General features: G+C 39.6%; 1 protein-coding gene across 2 annotated transcripts in view; it reads left to right on the forward strand.

Annotated features, from left to right (window-relative positions):
• Positions 1 to 14988, forward strand: part of PCDH15 (protocadherin related 15) — a 643190-nt gene that overhangs the window by 498622 nt on the left and 129580 nt on the right. For both annotated transcript variants that reach the window (XM_042818673.1, XM_042818671.1), the window contains exons 19-20: positions 2933 to 3012; positions 8045 to 8138. In XM_042818673.1, the coding sequence (XP_042674607.1) occupies positions 2933 to 3012; positions 8045 to 8138 (174 nt within the window). The remainder of the gene's footprint in view (positions 1 to 2932; positions 3013 to 8044; positions 8139 to 14988) is intronic.

The following is a 14988-nucleotide window of genomic DNA, read 5'->3' on the forward strand; positions in this document are numbered from 1 at the left end:
ATCTTTTCCAGGTGAGGCTATCTGCTAGTCATCCTTTATTTTTTGTGGAATTTTAACAGTAGCTTGGGATATTGCCTCTAAATGGGTAATATTACCAGCTCCCAAACATTTTATAGATGTCACGTGTTAATTTTCATGATGACTTTTAATTTCACGAGTGGTCTTACTGATATAGGAATGTTGATTAGGGAAGGTTAACGTTATTTCTGATATATCTGTTATTTATTTTATAATATAACCCGTTGATTCTGGCTGGTGTTTTAATTAACAGCAGTTGAGATTAAGTAATGTGGTATTAAATGATCTTCTCTGTATTAATTTGTAAATAAACCAGAGTTTATTGCATGCCTGGGAGGCTTTATTGCTTTGCATTTTACCAGACGTTAATTAAAATATGCAAATCTCATCTTTCTGGGAGTCTGCAGTACAGAAATAGGACTTATTGTGGTCCAGGTGTGTTGCCAAACAAAGAGGTGACATGTACTATGTATAAAGTCCCTGCATACAATTAACCTAGAAACAGTGGATGTAGGATGTTGTTTTCTTTTGAACTGAAGATTTTAAATCTTTTTCTTACATACATAATAACTTGCTATTATTTGCAGTTTTTTTATTTCTGATTGTCTTTCTGAGTGACTCCTGTCTTGTTACAAATGAGTGTAGACCACAAATGAACCTTTGAGAGATTCTTACATGTGAGTTGAGGGAAGAGCCTCTGGAGGTAAGGTTAAGAGAATACCCTAATGGGAAAGTATGGAAAGGTCCACTAAAGGCAGAAGCAGTGATGTGGTTTCAATGATTCAGGATCTACTGTTGTCCTCATAGGTGCTCTCTGATCACATTTTCTACATCTAATCTTTGCAAGCTTTCATAGTCTTGTCTAACAGCTTTTTTCCTTGTTTTTACCAAGCAGAATCCTGTCCCTTCCCGTCTTCATTGTAAGGTGATCAGAATTCTGCTGACGCTATCTAATGCACTAGTACCTCCTGTCTCCTGGTGCTGTCTATGGATTTCATAAACCAATTCCCTGTACTGCCACTGATGGCTTTCATGAAAACATGGATCAGCATTGGAAGAAGTATGCACACCTTTGCAATACTAAATGCTATCCGATGCTGTCTGAACCTTAATTTATAATCAGTTTAATTGCAGCTGAATCCCACCTTCCATGTGGTCATAATGTTTTCGTCACTTGTTTGTGATGTCACATAAGGCAGTGTGAAAAGCCCTGCTCTGGCGAGGATGCATTTTTACATCCCTAGTTTTCCTCCTACTTACACGACTTCTTGTCCCATTATAAAAGAAAATTAGATTGCTTTGACATCTTTTGTTCTTGAGAAATTTAGCCTTGCTATTATCCATCTCCATATTGTCATCTTGGGTACTTACAGATAATTTGATTATTTGTTGTTTTCTGGGAATTGAGCTCTACCTGTCTGCTGTGTGATTTCCTGCCTCTTTCCTTTGTGAAAGATGTAGCTCGTGTTTGCCCTTCAGCACGTATGTCCTCTGTGAGTTTTCAAAGAAGACTACTAATGGCTTTGAGATTGCTTCAGCCCATGTTTCTATACACTAGGATGAATTTCATCAGGCTGTAATTTCAGCAGGTGATTTGAAGAAGCTCCTTTTATGTACATATGCACTGTGTTGTTCTTCCCCTATTCTAATTTGAAATTTTACCCCTTTGCTGCCACAGTTAATTTTGTTACCTGTGTGATAGCAGCTGGGATGCAAAGTGCTAGCCCTTGGACCTGCTCAGCATCCTTCCTGCTTTTACTTTGTGACATAGTTCCACACTTCTCAGATTTACTCTAACTTGAACATCGCCTATTATTCTGTGTGGATGGGGAGTTAGGTTAGAAGGTTTTGTTGATTCTGTTTGGTTTGTTTGTTTATTTTCATGGTATTTTTTTTACCTTAAGAACTGTTTTTTGGTGGTTAGCCCAAAGGTACACAATCCTTGACTGTGGTCTACAGCAAATGCCTAAAGAAAACTAGATAAGAAAATGACTATTGAAAAACGAGAAACACCAAAATACTTTCTCTCCTTATCTTTTTTATTTTTGACATGTCTCCTATAAATCCCATATGCCCTTTTTTGGACCCGTTGGTCGACCATGGTCATGCAGTACTCATAGCAATATTTTTATTGTTTTACCTGTCACTTTGTATTTTGAATGCTGGATGTTGGTAACTGTGATGCCATTCAGTAAATGGTATTTTCTCTGGAAAAGCACCTAATAGTCTTTTGGGGAAAAAGGTATGTGTAAACCGGACAAAAAAAAACCCAAACCAATTATGTGGAATATTCATGATGATTTTTGGAAACAAATTAGCCAAAGCTTATCTTCACAAGTAGTTTACTCAACTTTGGAAAAATTCTTTTGCCATCTAATAAATGGAGCGGACTTGTTTTGATGCTGTTAATAGCTCTCTTCTAAGTTCTTATCCTGATTTTCATCTCCCAAGAAAGAAATCAAGGTGTAGGGTGAATACTGATACACCCACACTTCTCAGTGGAACAGAAGCAAAAGGACTGGGATTCTGGTAAATTTAATCTGGATAAGAAATGGGAACAAAAAGTTGGAATGAAGAAAACAAAAAGAGCCATTTCATTGGTCTATACTTGCACAAAAGTAACTGAATAAAGCTTGAGCTTCATATTGCACTGCTGTGTGCTCACATGTAGTAATGATGGGGAAGTTTGTATTTAGGATGCTGTTGTTCCTCTGTAGGATAAGAATTATGATGCACTACAGCTTGATCTTAAGCGGCCCACCTGTAATTATCAGCACTGTCTTAGAAATGGATCAACAGCATTCCTGTAGAGGACTTCAGTGGAACTTCGGGGGTTAATTCTCCAGTTAATAAATTGAAGGGAAGAATGAAAAGCTTTGTAACTTACTCCATTTTATCTTCTTTTCTCCTAAAGGCTTTTGATAGAGAGGGTGACCCTATAAGATACCTCATTGAGAATGGAGATCCGCAGCAAGTTTTTAATCTCTCTCAAAGGTAAGTGGAAAAGCCTTAGAACCTGTAACTTTCCAGTCAAATGAGTATGTGGGCTGAGAGCAAAACAGATGACTTGTAATCAGACGTATTCATCTTTTCTCTAGTGTCCTTGGACACTAATGAGAGCTCTGTGGATGCTACTGTACTCAGGAATTTTTCACAGGGGACTATTTATTTATTTTAAACACTTTAGTAGGTAAAGCCTATTGAGGTGGAAATTTTCTATTTAAAAGAGTGACCAGGGATTAATTAAAAACCTTTACACTTGTCAGCTCTTGACTAATGACAGGTATGTTTTTTTGCTCTAGATTCCCACCTTCAAGAATTTTGGTCTGTGGTGGAAAATCTTTCGAACATTGTTTTATAACCTTTTTTTTTCCCCCTTAAATTGAACACCAATTTAGTGCGGGGAAGAAAGAGTATTTCAGGGCATAACAAAGCACCGTGTAGGTCTGTGTCTGCCTCATCTCCTTGATTTTACGCAATCAACTATTATTTATATTCCAGAGTATCTGTCTTATTTGCAGGAAGAATGGAGGATGGTGAGCTGACATCCTGTGGTAGGTGGTGGGACAGGTATAAACTGAGGCTTATTTGCTTGCAGTGTGGGTATAATAGTAAAATCTCTCCTAGTTTGGTGTAAGGGAGATATTGTATGGGTCCTTATATTCCGAGCAAGTTGGAGACCTTATTGCAGCCTTCCAGTATTTAAAAGGTGATTATAAAAAGGAAAGGAATCAACTTTTTACAAGGGTAGACAGTGATAGGACAAAGGGGGAATGGTTTTAAGCACAAGGAGGGAAGATTTAGGATGGATGTCACGGGGAAGTTCTTTACAGAGAAAGTGATGAGGTGCTGGAACAGCTGCCCAGAGAAGCTGTGGATGCTTTGTCCCTGGAAGTGTTAAAGACCAGGTTGGATGGGACCCTGGACAGCCTGGTCTAGTACCAGGTCTGGAGGATGGAGGCCCTGCCTGAGGCAGGGGGGTCGGAACTTGATGATTCTTGGGGTTCTTTCCAACACAAGCCATTCTATGATTCTATATATATTAGACAAATTGGTTGGAATTTGGTGATCCTTGAGGTTCTTTCCAGCCCAAGACATTCTGTGATTTTGTGAGCAAGCAATGAAATTACTGACTACTGCATCTCCTGTGTGTGGAGAATCAAACAATTTGTGAAACAGTGTGGAAAAAAGCCTTGAAGATACCAAGAGATGCTAATGCCACTAATATTAACCATTGGTATCAATGGAATCTCTAACAACAAATATACATTAGACAAGGAAATTGACAGATTAGAGAGTAGACTTTCACTGAAATGATCAGAGGAGGAAGCAGTGTTGGGCTGCTGGCTTCACTCACTGAGTAAGGCTGGAGTTTTCAGTGCAAACTGGAAAGAGAGTGTGCCTTGTTCATCAGCTCAGCACAACAAAGTCTGTAGGCTTTTCTGTGCTAGCAATGCTAGTAATCATTCTGTAAATGGAGAAACCTGACACCTTTGGAACTCGAGTATTGGAGAGTGCACCTGCTTTCAGTGGAGGTGCACCAAGGGCTGGTTACTCAGCAGGTAGCTGTTCCATATCATTTGTGTTCAGCACAGCACTTTCTGCTTTGCATCATCAAAATCCCCGTAGTTCTCCATACCGAAGAGATTTTTATTTTTTTTTAATGAAATGCACAAGTTCTGGGCATCTTTGGGTGGCCTGCCAAACCCACTGTGTTGAGAGCAGATTGAGTCCTGGATAGCTCCTGTATTGTCCAGGTTTGGATGTAAACACTGTGGAGATAGGCAGAAGCCAAGCTGTTAAAGATGGTATGTGAATTTGGCACCTGTGAATTGAGTCTGAAAACAGGTAAAAGAACACTGGTGTGCTCTCTGAAGACTATGGACACAGCACACATCTGTAGTCAGTGTTGCAGTGCCAGGCCCTGAGGGCACTCTCCACCTCGACCCATATCACCTGTCCTTACAGGGGCAGTAAGGGAGGGACAGTGGCACTCCTGCTCAATGCCACACAGCCCCAGAGCCTCTCATGAGCAACCGGACCCACAGAGCCCCCAGCCTCACATCCCTCTATGTGCATGTCTGAAGATCACGGTGCTTTGAGGGTTTCAGCACAAACTCAGCAGTTTCCTCATCTTTTGATCTCTTGTTACCTTTTGGCAAAAAGCAGAGCCCTTCAAAGTATTGTCTCCTTTCTGTTATCCTTACATGTCTTGTCCTGCAAAATATTCGTACAAAGTTTTCTTCAGCCATTCATGCATTTTTCTTGTAAATGCTGAAATGCCTAGAGGGAAGCTTAAAGTAGGATTAATATTAAAGCTTGCAGTTTGTGATTGGCTTATGAAGGCTACATGAGATGTTTTTACATAAAGATTGACGCATTTTTCTGTACATCAAGGCCAAAGCAGTGATCATGAACGTGACTCTATCTCCTCTCCTTTTTTCTCATCTGGATTATTTTCTTGCATCATGGGACATTTCAGTTATTTGCTGTGTAGTTGCCCACCTAGCAGCATGGATAGTGAATGTTGTCAGTGGTACATCTATCTCCTATATCTCCTTTATCTAGAAATCAGTCAGAAGAACATGCGATGGTTTAGTTTTTTTACTTTGGTAAAACAGCTTTATCACAACCTGTAGTGATTCAGTGCCCTGTAGTGTTCCATAACAGAGAAAGTGGTGATTGAAAGCTGGGATGTTTGCAAGTGTATCTGAATCCACAATTTAAACTCAGGAGTCTGTATAAATCAACTGCTACTCAAGTGGTAGAGAGGAGAAGGCTGTTAAAGTAGTATAGGATGGTGCAAAAATATTGCAAAAACTGACACGGATGCATGCAGCTATGGGTCAGTGTTAGTAAAGAATTATTTGTCATCCATATTTTACTCCCAGTTCACCTTTGGTTCATTTGTGAATTAATACTTTACATCTAAGTGTGTCATGGTGTTTTTTTCTTTCACTGTTATCTTCCTATGAAAAAAATATTCTGTTCATGTTTTATTGTGGTGTTACTCAACAAAATACTGAAATATGGTGGGTTTATTATTATGGCTAATAGATTTGCAAAAATGCCTGAAAATAAGAGAATTGCTAGAGATAGGTTTAGTTTCACACACATATATTCACATAATATTTTATATATATACAAATAAACATATGTAATTATATGCCCAAACTTTCAGTATCTGTCCATTTCTCTGGAAAAATGCTGACTCTTCTGGAACAAGGTTATTTGTTGAGTCTTCAGCATCCCAAGTCCTGCCCTGAGAGGAGGAGAAGGAGGTTCATGGTTTCTTCCTGCTCACTATAGGATAATTTTTTTTTGTTTGATAACATGCTCTGTATCACACATCTTCTTCCCCTTCTCTGTGTAAACCTGGCTAAATACCTGAATTTAATATGTATGGTGTGTTTTATATATTTGGATGCCTGCTTGTTCTCTTCGTGACTCCAGACTGGTTTGGGGCAGCCCCTGGGTCTGTGTATCAGTAGCTGACCACTGGTGAATTGCTTGTAACCCAGGGCATCTTGTGTCATTCTGTACCTCAACTCCTGCTCTAGAGGCCACGTTTGTGCTGCCCCATATCTCGCTGAATCCCCACAGAGGAGCACCATTAGAGCTATCTTATAGTTTCAAAATGCATATTAAGAAAGAAAAAATGCACAGCTCTAGAAAATGAAGAAAAGATAGGGACATTTAAGAAAGCAGTTGTTAGGTTATGAATGTAGTTCACATTCAACCAGTTAAATTTACACTTATGCCCAGCAAGGACATGTGTCTCTTACGTACCTATAAAGTTAAATGGAATAATGTGGAAAGTCACTGCATACTGAGGCAGAAAAATCATATGTTATGATTTTCTTAAAATGTTTCAAGCTGCACATGGCATGTCTGCTGGAGTTTCATAGGAGAAGCTACTCACCCATGCAAGAAGAGGACAAATGCCAATGTGTACCCATGTTCGTCACTGTGTATTTGGAAAATACACTGTGGATTGAGTGGGGTTCGTGAGAGGCATTCATTTGTTGCTTCACTGACAGTGTTCCAGTAGACACCAAAAACCAGTAAACAGAAAGCCTGGCTTTAGCACTGGTGATGGGAGGATCAGTTGTGCCAGGAAAGCTGAGCTGAGTTTTGCTTGCTTGGAGAGGACTGCCGACTCAGAAAAGCGTTTCTGATCTTTACTAATTCAGAACACGTGAGTCCACAATAGGTCCCTGTCTTGCTTTAGAGAACCTCAATGATAGCTTTCAGAATTCTGCAGGAGGAAATCAGTACATCCTAGAGATGAAGTCCATGTTGCTTAATGCAAATTTACAGGAATTTGCCCCACTTTTGAAGCAGCACTTTAATTCATTGCTAATTTTATCCCTTGTGTTCATGGCCTCCAAATAGCCTTTCATCATTTTCTCTTCATAAATGAGCATCAATAGTAACAATATCATGATTTATTTTCCACAACGTCCATACCTGTGTTAATACTTTATTATTAGGGAATATAGTAAATCTTGTACTTGCACTGAATGAGCAGTAGCTCGTAGCAGCACTTTATTGCAGTTATGCAACATGCAAGTAAGTAGCCTTTTCCTATAAAACTCTCAGGAGATTCATATTTATAACCACCATGTCGTATTCCCAAAGTTTAGTGCTGTAATCCTGTCAGTGTGCTATTGGGACTCCTCTGTGATTGATAGACTGCTTGTGGTTCTCTCTCATTTATTATAGCACCGTGGCCTCCTAACAAATTTGAGCCCTTTGTAGGACTATCTGTAATCCTGTATATGACTGTTGCTATTTTAGTCGTGAATTACACATGTATTGGAGGAGAAAGCAAAGAAATTTGCTCATCATTTTTATTAGCTTTTACCTATACAGAGCATGCTTTCAGTTGTAATGAAGCCTTTAGAGCTTATTAACTTGCTCAAGGAGAAAAAGTCATGTATTGCAAAGTAGTGAAACAAAAGTGCTCATAGAAATTTAAAAATTGTCGTTTTGATAATGTTTCATGTTTCTGTTTTGTTACTAGTTCTGGACTGCTAGCCTTAGGAAAGCCCTTGGACAGAGAAAGCACTGATCGCTATATTCTGATCGTTACAGCCTCGGATGGCAGACCAGATGGGGTGAGTTTCCTCTGAAAGATTAAGAATTGGGCTGTTACAGTGTGTAGCCAGATACTTCATATAGTCTCCTTGTAGTATCTAGAAGTCTGCAGCAGTGTCAGTGTGGGGAATGTACTGTAGCGAGGTCACTCAAGATAAATGCAGTGCAGCCATTCTGCTGTGGACTCATGCCATGGAATAATAGCGTAGGTGGAGAAGTCTCTAAGTATGTGATCTTAAAATTGCTCTTTATAGGAAAGATGTAAAATAATACATCTGCGTTACCTGGGCTATTCTAGAAGCCTGTGTTCAGCTTTAACATTGAAACAGAAAAATCTTTGCCAGTTTGTTCAGAAGCCATCAAGAAATCCCCTGTGTTTGAACCCGTGTTCCCCCTGTCTTGACTGTTGCAGAAGGCAGATCTTGTGCGTTATTTCTTTGGCATGCTGCTTCTCCCTACTTCAGCTGCTTCCATTTACAAAGATTTGCCTTCATGCTCAGTAGTTGCTTAGATTCTTTTTCCTCAAGTATTTATAAAGTTTTTAGAGCCATTATATTTTTCCATGGTGATATGGAGTAACTGTAACAGAGCCTGCTCTTTTTCCATTAAAAAGCTGGTTACAGCTCTCCTCAGTATTTCATCTTAACATTTTTGGTTTTGTTACTTGTGAACTATTATCAAGAATGGTCTTGATAGCTATGAGTTCATTTGCTTTCATCTTAAACTTCCAGCTGTGAAATGTGATGATGTAAATAAAGAAATTGCTTTTGGTTTTGGACTATGTTATGCTGCTGAAATACCATTCCATCCATGGAAAGGCTATTGAAGGCCAGAGAAGGCAGTGTTTAGGGTTCCCTAATAATTACCACCCAAAGAAGTTTGATGACATCAGTGGAAGATATTAGTGATTATTCAGTGCTAGCATAAAGCTCACCATTTCTCAAAAAGCATAAATTCTTAACTAGTATAGCAGCTATCTGACAAGCAGGAGGCTGAGCAAAGCAGCAGTCGGTCACTGAACTCTTGGGTACTGTGTGTTCTTGACACAGAGCTATGTTGTGTTCACTTCCCTGCCATCTCCTTATCTGCTTTCCTCCCTCAATACCATGTGTTTTGTTTTCTTTTGTTTTGTTTTGTTTTTATTAATGTTGTGTTAATTGCTCTTACAGTGTAATGTGGTTGCACTCTTCTGCTGCTTGGTTTGGGGTCTCTTACCTGAGCTGTAGCTATTTCTGTTTTTGAAGATACATTCTGTTGGTGGCAGGGACAGTTATAAAATTGTCCTGCAATATGGCTTACTTTACAAGCTGGCTTAATTTCTCTTGCATACTGCGATTCTGCTGACACTACACAAAAGGATGAATAGTTAGCTGGATTTGCCACCCACCAGGCCAGTACCAAACATGAAGCTGTAAAAGTCCCTCTGTTCTTGATTAATAAACAGTTGAAATAGGGCAGCTCAGCCAATTAAATCTGTGCTTTTTTCCATTCCAGGCAGCAGCATGTTTGACTAATTTGCAAGGTTTCCATGTGTCTCTGCACAAGTGTTTGGTCTCCAGCAACTAGTCCAAGCCCCTGCTATAGCAGGTTCCCTACAGTAGGTTACTTAGGAAATTGTCCAGGTGTTGTCAGCAACATCCAGGTGGGTTTTGAATATCTCCGAAGAAGGAGACTCCACAACCTCTCTGGGCAGCCTGTTCCAGGGCTCTGTCACCCTCACAGTAGATTTTCCTCATGTTCAGATGGAGCTTCCTCCGTTCAGTTTGTGTCCTTTTCCTCTAATCCTGTTTCTGGACACCACTGAAGAGTATGTCCCCATTCACTTGACTCCCACCCATTAAATATTGATAAGCACTGATAAGATCTCCTCTCAGTCTTCTCCTCTTCAGGCTGAACATCACCAGGGCTCTCAGCCTTCCTTCACAAGGGAGATGCTCCAATCCCGCATCATATTTACAGCTCTCTGCTGGATTCTCTCCAGCTATGAGCTCTGCCAGTCAGCCTGTTTTCTATCCACCTATTAGACAGATCACCTCAGGTCAGGGCATTCATGTAAATTAGCAAATTGATAATATGGCAGACCATTCTCATTAACAGTGTTGATGCCTGTTTACATGTCAGTGTAATTTCATGGAGGACCTTTTCTTCTTAATTAGGTTAAAGCATAAAAACTTCGGTGTCTCCTTAGGAGAAAGATAGCTATAACTACAGAACTCATGCTCTCCAGACTAATTCACCAGCTTGTCATCAAAATCCTCTGTATTGAAAATTTCAATTAATGCCTACAAGAAAATGATCATTGATTGAAGAACTGGTTTCTGTTTCCTGTTTGACCCCCACATTCTCTAACTAACTAACTCTTCCTATTGCCATCTGTGAAGTCTGTCTGAATGTGGTTTTGTGTTGGAAAAGCCTCTGCTTTGCACACCTTACAGTTTTGTTTTTTGTTGTTTTTTTTTTTTTTTTTTTAATGATTCTTTTTCTATATCATTAATAAAGGTTCTAAGAGACTTTTAACTATGTTGTTACACCACTAAGTAGCTGAGGTTTCTGTATTCTAAGCCCCAACATTTATTTAGCTGTTCAGTGCTGTTTGGTGACACTCCTGTCCTCACACACCACCTTTTGACTTTTAGTAACTGCTTGTTCCATCAGAATTGCTTATGCCTCCACCAAGCGAGATGACTTTCCATTTAGCCATGTGGCCTGGCTGACACCATTTCATCACTTTACATACCTTGCAACTCTCTGGATTGCTTAGAATGCTGGACTGTGCTTCCTAAGTTATCGTTGCTCTGATTGATAACCTAGAGCATTAACAGGCTGGTTTTTCTCTGACCTTGAAATACACAGCCTGTCACCTCTCACCGTTAACACTACAGTCCAACGAACAATTAAGGATGCATTAGCTGAGTAGTGAGGAAAAAATATATTTTTTTTTTCCTTAGCAACAGGGCAAAGCTGTAGATGGGCAGGAGAATGTCAGGTGAATGAAAAGAATGTTAAGCTCAAACAATTTTATCAACCTGTGGTGTGTTTGGATGGGAATTCAAGGCAAGAATTTGTCTTCACATTTCATGGAGTAGCTGGAAATAGGACAGGACTTTTGGTTGAAGAAAGGAAAAGTTTTCCATGCTCTTTATTTTTGGCTCGGAAGAGCGTGTGTGTTGACTCATGTATATATATATATATATATATATATATATATATATAATACAGGAAGCTCCACTCTTATTTTACTGTGTACTGTATGATTTGAGTGGATTTTAAATCTCAAAATACAAGTGGACAGTCATGGAAATACTCAGCCCTATACCCTCCCTGCTTGATTTTGACTACTCAAGTCCTGGCAAAACAGAGCAGCTGGGTGCCCTGTTCGCAAAGGCAGTCAGGAGCTGGCAATATGGTGTGGTTACATAACATCCCATTCATTCATTGGTCAGATTCTCCTGTATGTCACTGAAGACTCAGCTTTACTTGTCCTGTTTTCCCACAGTGTATCTTAGTCACCGGATCACTAGTCTATTTCACTAATCACTAATCTAAGTCCAGAAAAACCTGTTGTCTATCTTTTATTTCCAAGTTGTTGAATAGGCATTTTGGAAGACTTTTTAAGTCTTCTTTGTGTTTTGTGTATGTGGTTCTGAGTATTCAGTGCTGATTAATAAGACTGAAGTACCACAATATTGAACTTTCAGGTGTGGCTAAAACATCCATAGATTTGCTGTGTAGTCCGTACAGGAGCTTGAATCAGATTGGTGAGGCTTAGGACTGAGAAGCTTAAAGAACATGCTGCTGGATACAGCATGCGGAAGTATGGTGCTCCTGGGCAGTCAAGGTAGTCTCTTTGTCACAGCAGTGCCATCTGAAAGACCAACCATTAAAAAATGTTTGCACATCTAGTGGTGTAGTTCAATCATTGCCACAGGCTGTTGTTAATGAAAATGGAATAAAAGTTGTTGTCCTAGATGCTAGGCAAAGATGTGGTAGAGCAGCTTATCCTAAAATTGTGCTGCCAGGGCCTCGGAGCGCTCCGGTGTTGGCACAGACACCATACACTATTCTACCTTTCTGCTTCTTTTCCTTGGCCAGAGCAATGCAACATTTCAGTGGGCATTCAGTCACTGAGGGAAACATAAATAGTCTTATTTCAGTGCAGTGTGTGTTTGATGAAAGCTGCACTTTGAGATTTCAGTCATCGAAGAGGATCACTAATTATTTAAAGCATCCATCTCCCTTGACATTTGGATTAATTACATTGCCTGGAACCAACAGGTAGCATTAGATCAAGGTAATTTAGGCAAGGATTTACCACTTGAATAGCATGCAGGGAGTCAATTAATTACAGTAAATTTTCTGTTAGTGCTGTAAATATTATCTGTATCTGCTTTATACCAGTTCCCTTGTCCATTAAGAGTAAAGGATGCACAGGTCTTACAGTAAATACTCACTGAACAGATTTTATATATGCAAAGGTTTGTATTTTAGAAGGTTTCCGCTTAGCTGACCTTTCTGTAATCAATAAAGTGGGACCGGAAAAAAAAAAGGGCTCTGTACTGTACAACTTTAGAATTACCTTGATGTGGCACATTTAGTGAGATTTTTCGGTGCAGTGGAAATTAATATTTCTTAAATTCATGAAAGGGGACAATATTGTGCTTCCTTGCCTAAAGAAACTCCCCTTGAAATGATGTTAATGTTAACTGTATAAATGGTAGATAAAGAAAAATCACTGTTCTCCTGGAAAGTTATGTGCTTCATATCAGAAAGCCTTAACTTGCTTTTTATCTGTTGTGAATTTTCCATTTAGAAGTGAGAAAGCTGCCTAGCAAGACTTCTTCTTTAGGAGAGAAGGGTTTTCTCTGACCGTGAGCTTGCTTTTTTCATACCAGCTGTCATATATTAAAGTGAGATTTGGAAGGCTCCCGAACATCCAGTGTTTGTACCACTTGTGTGCTTCCCTTGCACGGGTGGTACTCCCCATAATGACTTTCATTTCAAATGCAGGGAAGAGGTAATTTAAATAATCATCGTGAAGAAGTAAAGTACTCTTGCTGCTCTGCAAACAGATACTGAGAGTTGGAGTTCTGACTCCACTGTCAGTGGCTGGAGACTGTCCCACCAGTGCCATCCATTTGTCAGGGTGCTTCTTGAGTGCATGTGGGTTTCTCTTCCTTGCCTATGGAAGTTCTTGTGGTTTCTCTTTGGCTGTGTGAGTTCGTAGTTCAGAGGGGTTTGCTTTAGGGAGTTTTTTCTTTTCTGTTTCTCTCTGTCTTCTTCCCAGACTTTTTCTGATCTTTTTTCATCATTGCCACTATTGACAAGCTCTAGCCTTGTTTGCAGCCTCAGTTCTCCTAAATTTCTTCTAGTGCAGATAGGCATTTCTTCTGTATAACTTGGAGAGACATGTAGAGAGTCAGTAGATGTTGCTTGTAAAGTTCTCATACCGTGCACTGGAAGGTCTGAAAATAACTGGGGCTCGCAGCTTGCTGATAGGAGCAGACTGCAAGGAGCAGCATGGTCCCCATTCCTCGTGGCCTGGTGGATGTTGTTTGTTATGTTTATACAACTTCCATGCACACAAACAGGTCAGCGAACAAGGCCATAACCACTTCTGCATATTTACCCATCCATTTTTCTAGCTTTCCATCCTCCTTTACCAATAATTTTTGGACTCCTGATAGCAGTGTCATTCTTCAGGCTGCCACTCTTGGAGCACTGCACAAGGACACCACAGCAGTTTTCGTGGTATACCATTCACGTGTGTTTTATGCTGGTCCTTTTTGCTTCCAGTAACTTCAGATCTGAGCAGCCATTTCTCCTGCTTTGTAAAGAGTAGGTTTTATTTCAGACATCCTAAGTGTTGTTCTCCTGAAAAACAGATAAATCCTGTTATGTAGATCAGAAGCATTATTTACAGCTTCTTTTTAATCAGATAAAGCCCTGGGCTTTAACTCAGATCTTATTATTTGCAAACTAGTTAAATCTGGAGATGGTAACGTTTGCCTTAGAGTTTGTCTACGTTAATAAACTTGCTTGACATCAGAGCTGAGAGTACTTCCTCTCCAAGGCAAAGAATGTTCTCAGCAATTCCCAATCTTGATTTAAATGGCAGCATACAAATAAGTCACAAGTGAAATCTTCAAATTTATCATCTGTAACATTTCTCAGGGTCTGGTGTACTTAGGATGAGAGATATTTGTGCAGGCTATGTAAATGATGCATTTATTGCTTAGGGAAGAATGATATGTATAGGGACTACTTTCTTGGCCCTAAGAAAGCTATAAATTGCAGCCACTGGTCTCTTGTTTGACTTACAGTTAATATGAAAGAGGAGTAAGCACTGTTTGCTTCAGTAATAAATGGGAAGAGCCTGGTATGAAGCTGTAGCACTTTTTCCTCTGCGTGAATTTCTGGTAATAACTTCAACGCTACTTTCCAAACCACGTCCAACAAATATTTTGTAGAAGAGGCAAGGTGTTTTTTTATGGATCTCTGTAACTGCATTATCCTGGTACTTGCATGAGGAGTACGCATTGGTAGAATCAGTTGTGAGTCAAATCTCTGTATGGTTACTGCAGGGAATAACCCACGTTTGTGCAAAGACTTTCAAAGGCAATTAAACATATGCCGTGATGTTTAGAGAGCCAACTCTTCTTTCTCAAGAGGCTTCTGTTCTGCTGTCCCTTCTAGGATCCTCTGGAAAACAGCAACTTTTCTGTAAGAAATTTGGGGTACTACTTGCTTTCATTATGAAGATTGTAATCAACAGTATAGCACAAGGGAGAATAAAGAGAGGAGAGTTAAAAGATTCTAGCTGCAGCTGATTTTTTTTCAAGCATATTTTCTTCATGTTTTCTGTTAATATTT

This window comes from Centrocercus urophasianus, unplaced genomic scaffold, assembly GCF_019232065.1.
Source record: "Centrocercus urophasianus isolate 14NV4802_14NV808 unplaced genomic scaffold, USGS_Curo_1.0 seq_17, whole genome shotgun sequence".
Lineage (NCBI taxonomy): Eukaryota > Metazoa > Chordata > Aves > Galliformes > Phasianidae > Centrocercus > Centrocercus urophasianus.